The following is a 5737-nucleotide window of genomic DNA, read 5'->3' on the forward strand; positions in this document are numbered from 1 at the left end:
ACAGTACACACTCCACGCACCCCCTCCCCCCCCCCCCCCCCCCCCCTCCCCCCTCCCCCCTTCCTCTCTCTCTCTCTCTCTCTCTCCTCCTTCCTTTCCCCCACCTCCACTCCTTTTCCGCCGCCCCTACCCCCCTTCTCTCCTCATTCCGACCCCACAACCACCATGCCTCCCGCCACTTGAAAATATTTTCCCTCTCGCCACCAGGTCACGAGACAAGCCACACTGTTTTCGCCCGTAAGCCGCGTGACCAACCACATGCAGCCGTCACAGGCCGAGACGGGCACCGAGCTGGCTTGCAGGCGACACCTCACTCCCCTCCCCCCCCCCCCCCCCCCCCCTACGGTCATGCAGGTCTTCCCGACCAAGCAGCGGATAAAGGTGGCCATTCTGGCTGTGGTCATTGCAGTTGTCTTCACCATGGGCGGACTGGTCCAGCTCGTGGAGGAGAGCGGTCACGGGAGTAGTGGTGTCCATGCCGCACAAGGTGGTCATGCTGGTCGTGTGACTGGTGGCCGTGCTCTGATGGGCTGGCTGGGAGGCTCTGTTGGGTCGGGCACTTCAGAGCGTTGGGAAAATTCGCCATCGGGCGCAGGTGCGGCTGCTGGTGCTGCTATGGCAGGCGGTGGTGACTTGGCACCGGGTTCATCACCGCCGCCGCCGCCATCACCGCCTCCGGAGACCTGCGAGCACATCACGCGGCACGAAGACGAGTGTGGGTATGTGCACAACGCGTGCGATCCGGGCGATGGGTACATCGACTACCTCTCGGTCTACTTTTGCGACTTTGGTCACTTGCGGCCGCTGGCGATTGCGCTCTTCCTCGGATGGCTGCTGTTCCTCTTCATCTTTCTCGGCGTCTCGGCCGACGACTACCTCTGTCCTGCGCTCAAGGTGGTGTCTGACGCCATGCGGCTTTCGGACAACGTGGCCGGCGTCACGCTCCTTGCGCTTGCCAACGGCGCGCCGGACATCTCGTCAGCGTATGTTGCGCTGCAGCGCGAGTCGACGGCAAACATTGCGTTTGGTGCGCTCTCGGGCGCTGGCCTGTTTGTCACGACGGTGGTGATGGCTGCGGTGGCGTTTGCCGGCACATTCTCGGTCACCCGGCGGCCGTTTCTCCGCGACATTGTGACGTATCTGGTGGCTGCGGCGTGGTTCTTTGCCATGCTTGCCAATGGCAAGGTCCACCTTTGGGAGTCGATCGGCTTTGTGGCGCTGTATGGAGTGTACGTGGTAGTGGTTGTTCTCGGCCGCATGGTGTACGTCATGCACAAGCGGTCCCGCAAGACGGTGCTCAGCTCGCTGCTGGTGGTGCCGACGGCGGCGGCGCTCGGTGCGTCGCTGCAGCAGCCGCTGGTGGAGGCGACGGCCGAGGCCGGCGACTCGGCGACCAAGTCGCGAATGCTCCACGACGAGGCCGAGCGCATCGCGGCGGGTACCCAGCGGCCGCGCGACGTCAAGGCCCTTATGTCGTCCCACAATCCGCACTCGGTCCGGTACGCGGCGCAGCTGGCCGAGGCCGGCCATCATCCTGTTGCTCCCGCGCCAAGCAAGACCAAAGCTGCCGCTGCCCAGAGTAGCGATCCGTCGGCGTCGCTGCTCGTCGAGACGTTCATCAATGCCGGCGGGAGCGACGACGACGACGAAGTGGAGGAGGGGGTGTGGATGGCGAAGAGTGGGTCGCGGTCGATGCTCGGCTCACTGATCGAGGCGTGGCGCGAGGCCGGATGGCTCGGGCGGCTGGTCTCGCTCGGCTCGCTGACGGCGCACCTGCTGCTGCGGCTGACGGTGCCGATGGTGGACGACGGCGAGTGGTCGTTCTGGGGCTGCGTGGTGACGCCGACGACTGCGCTTGTGCTCGCGGTGGTGGCGTTTGGCGGGTTGCCTGCGATGCAGGCGACCGTCGGCCCAGTCCCGCTCCTTGTCGTTGTCGGTTGCGGCGGGCTGGTGTGTTCGGCAGTTGTGTTCTGGGCACAGCGGCGGCATTGCGGCGAGCCGGTTGCACGACCGTTCTTTGCCTTTCTTGCCTTTGTGGCGGCTGTCTCGTGGATCTCGATCATTGCCAACGAGCTTGTGGACTTGCTTGCAGCGTTTGGCACCATTGTCGGCATCTCTGACGCGATGCTCGGCATCTCGGTCCTGGCGTGGGGCAACTCGCTCGGCGACCTGGTTGCCGACTACGCGGTGGCCAAGGGCGGAATGGGCCAGATGGCGGTCGGCGCCATTCTCGCCTCGCCGCTTCTCAATCTGCTCATCGGTGTTGGCTTTTCTCTCACGGTCACCATCACCCGGACGGGCGAGCCGTTCCACGTCTCGCTCAACGGGTCTGTGGCAACGGCGGTCATCGGGCTCATGGTCTCGCTCGCCTCGTCGGCACTATTTATCCCGCTCAACCGATTCACGGTTGTCCCCAAGTACGGCTTCTACCTAGTGGCGGTCTACGTCGCCGCCTTTACGGGCGCGGTGGTGTTTGAGTTTGAGTGAGCGGCCGTACTGGCTAGCCTAGCAAGCTGGCTGGCAAGCAAGCTGTGCATCGATGTCGTTGCTGGCTTTACCACTTGGCGGCGAGGTCCTTGCGCTCGACAAGCGACTTGAGGACAAACATGCCGAGCGGGAGGGCGACCATGGTAAGCATGAGGCCGCCGTACTGGAAGGCGTCGCCGAGGAGGTCAAACTCGCCGGAAGGGGCGACGCGGGTAAAGAAGACGTCGGGCGAGCCGTAGGCGAGAACGAGCGAGTGCGACTCGAGCTCGCAGGGCGCGGCGACGATGGTGGTGATGCCCTCGACCTGGCGTGCGTGCGAGAGGAGCTGGGTGAGGCCGAGCGGAAGGCTGTACTCGTAGGCGACGGTGCCCGGCGCGGGCTGGGCCGGCGGGGCGAGGCGGCGGCCGTCGAGGAGGCGGCGCGAGAGGGCGTAGACGCCGCGATGCGGGGCGTAGAGGAGGACGTCCTTGCCGGTGATGCCGAGGGCGGTGGCCGAGGCACCCATAGCCACAAACGGCGTGGGCGAGAGGAAAGCCGCCGAGGCGAGCGCCGGCGGCGGGAGCGCGACCGGCTCGAGCGTGGCGTTGTACGACGAGTGGTCGACGTACTCGGGCTCGAACATGTCGGTCACGCCGAGCTCGAAGCGGGCGTCGCGGGTGTTGTAATACGAGTAGACGAGGGCGTTGTCGACGATGGCGAGGGCGGTCGGCGGCGCGGCGTAGGCGATACGGACGTCGACGACGGTCGAGCCCGACACGCCGTCGACGGCAACGATGCGGAGGGTGCTGGTTGCCGGCGAGGCGACGGCAAAGGCGACCAGGTGCGGGTTGAGGTACCGGTAGAGGACGGTCTCGTCCGGGAGGACGACGGCCGGCGAGGCGACGGCACCACCGGCGAGGCCGGTGGCGACAGCGGCGACCGAGGCGCCTTGCGGAACAGCGACCGCCCAGGTCTTGACGAGCTCACCCGAGGCCTTGTCGTAGCCGAGGCCGACCACGGCGTCGGCGGTGATCTTGTGCATGTAGACGTGGTCGGCGAGCGAGGCGGCGAGGCCCGGGACGGCGAGCTCAGCGAGCGACGGTGCGGCGGCGACGAGGTGCGGCGCGCCTGCGGCGTCGATGACTAGGACGACGCCGTCAAGCGGGCGGCCGAGGGCGGCAGCGAGGGCGGGGGAGGCGGGCGTGCCTGCCGCGTCGACAACGGTGGTGGCAGCAAAGGGCAGGTCGACGGCGGCGACAATGGCGCCGGTGGCGGCGACGAGCCGGACGGCACGCGACGATTGGGTCGACGCCGAGCTGGCGACAACGAGGACGTCAAGCGGCGCGCCCGGGACCGGGAGGACAGCGATCGCGTCGGCGTTGGCAAAAACGCTGTCCAGCGCGGGATGGGCGAGGCCGTGGTGACACCGGCGACAAGGCCGGAGCTCGACGCGAGGACAATGGCCTTGTTGAAGCCAAACAGGTCGGCAGCGAGGGTGCCGTCGGACGAGGTGGGCGGGAGCGCCGTCGGATCGCGGCCAAAGACGGCGCCGATGGCATCGACGGCCTGCTCGGCGGCGTGAACAAGACCCGGGACGACGCGGGCGGCCTGGTACGAGAGGCGGGCGAGAGCTTGCGAGACAAGAGGCAGCGGGCCGGGCGAAGCTCCGCCGCCGATGCCCAGCGCCGAGTGGAGCTCGGCCTCTTCGTCGGCCGAGCCGGCGGGCGCCGGGAGCTCGCAAAAGGCCGAATCGACGACAGAGGCGAGGCCCTCGTGGCGGAGCCAGGCGAGCGTCGGCGGCTTGGCGGAGTTGAGCGAAGCCTTGACGATGGCGACGGTGCCGCCGGTTGTCGTCACCATCAGCCGCAGCGAGACACTGCCTGACTTGGTGGCGTACACGAGCGGCGAGACAAAGCGCGGCAGGCCGGCTGCCGACGCGGCCAGCTGCGGCGCGTCGAGGGCAAAGTTGGCGAGCGGCAGGCCGTGGGTGTCGTAGACGGCGAGGGTGAGCGCGCCCGATACCGGGTCCGAGCTTGCGGCGGCGACGTAGACGGTGCCGTCCTTGGCGAGGCCGACCCCGGCTGCCGCCGTGTTGCCCGGTAGGGCGGTGGCGTCCTTGGCGGCGACCACAAGCGCAGCACCCGCGCTATCGACCACCGCAAACAGACCGTGGCGCAGCGAGGCCTTGGCCACCGGCGACGGCGAGACAGTGGCAGGAAGGGCGAGCGGGGCATCGAGCGCGATGCTCCGCGCTGCGCACGAGCTCGCCTTGCCCGAGGAGCACGAGAGCGCGGCGAGGGTGCCGTCGCCGCCGACAGCGAGCACGTCGCCCGAGCCCGAGACGTGGAGACTCTCGACAGGAGCGACAGAGCCAGCAAGTGGACGAAGCGTGGTAGAGCCGGCCGGCATGCTCGTACCCGCGCCAAGAGCAAAGCTGGCACCAGCGAGGCCGCCATCAGCAGAGGCGGCAAAGACAGCGCAGGCGGAAGCGTCGGCAGCGCAGGCGAGAACCACCTTGCTGAGCGGATCGAGACCGAGGACATCACGGCGGGCGAGGACCTTGCCCTTGACGGCGTCGACCATGACCAGCTCTGAGGGAGTGAGAATGGCGATGGTGTTGACGCCTACCGAGGCAGCAGCCACGACAGCCGAGTCGGCGGCGAGTGGGAGGTGGGCCGGGAAGGCAAAGCGAGTGCGACCCGATGAGCCATCCAGGACGATGAGGCGGGCGAGGTGACGGGCGATGACAGGGACGTATGTGCCGATAGAGGGGACGACCGAGTAGGCGGAGAGGTCGGTGGCGAGCGGAGGAGCGGACGAGGGGGCAGCCGAAGGGAGGACGACCCGCCAGAGCGACTCGCCTGTCCGGGTGGAGACAGCAGCCACAACACCGTTGTCAGAGACTGTGAACACCCGCTTGGCATAGCCTGGGTGCTGGGAGACTGGACCGGAGGGGGTGCCGATGTTGGCGAGGTGCCTGGGTGGGAGGGTGGGTGGGTGGGGGGGTGGGGGTGGGGGGGGGGGTGGGGAGGGAGTGAGGGTGGGATGCAGGGAGGGGAGGGGAGGGGAGGGGAGGGGAGGGGGAGGGGGGGATGCGTGTGTGCATGGGTGGGATTGTGCTGGGCTTGTATGTGTATGTGTATGTGTTGTATGTGTATGTGTGTGTGTGTGTGTATGTGTATGTATGTGTGTGTGTGTGTGTGTGTGTGTGTGTGTGTGTGTGTGTGTGTGTGTGTGTGTGTGTGTGTGGTGGTGGGACGGGGACGGGACG

At 67.5% G+C, this 5737-nt stretch overlaps 3 protein-coding genes across 3 annotated transcripts in view; 2 read left to right on the forward strand and 1 right to left on the reverse strand.

Annotated features, from left to right (window-relative positions):
* Positions 1–348: 348 nt before the first annotated feature.
* On the forward strand, positions 349–2719 carry AMSG_08931 (sodium/potassium/calcium exchanger 6 /K(+)/Ca(2+); the record flags this gene model as incomplete). Its single annotated transcript, XM_013899006.1, has 2 exons — positions 349–454; positions 542–2719. The coding sequence occupies 2 exons, from the start codon at positions 349–351 to the stop codon at positions 2485–2487; spliced, it is 2052 nt and encodes a 683-aa protein (XP_013754460.1). The 3' UTR covers positions 2488–2719.
* On the reverse strand, positions 2555–5446 carry AMSG_08932 (uncharacterized protein; the record flags this gene model as incomplete). Its single annotated transcript, XM_013899007.1, has 2 exons — positions 3917–5446; positions 2555–3857 (listed from the first exon to the last, which is right to left on the reverse strand). Exons 1-2 carry the CDS (start codon positions 5047–5049, stop codon positions 2555–2557), a joined length of 2436 nt encoding a protein of 811 aa, XP_013754461.1. The 5' UTR covers positions 5050–5446.
* AMSG_08933 (AGC/AKT protein kinase) overlaps positions 5210–5737 on the forward strand; it is a gene marked incomplete at its 5' end in the record, with an annotated part of 11766 nt that continues 11238 nt past the window's right edge. Inside the window, one exon of the mRNA XM_013899008.1 lies at positions 5210–5220. Within this exon, the coding sequence (XP_013754462.1) occupies positions 5210–5220 (11 nt within the window). The remainder of the gene's footprint in view (positions 5221–5737) is intronic.

The sequence above is a fragment of the Thecamonas trahens genome (assembly GCF_000142905.1).
Source record: "Thecamonas trahens ATCC 50062 unplaced genomic scaffold supercont1.49, whole genome shotgun sequence".
NCBI classification, from domain to species: domain Eukaryota; order Apusomonadida; family Apusomonadidae; genus Thecamonas; species Thecamonas trahens.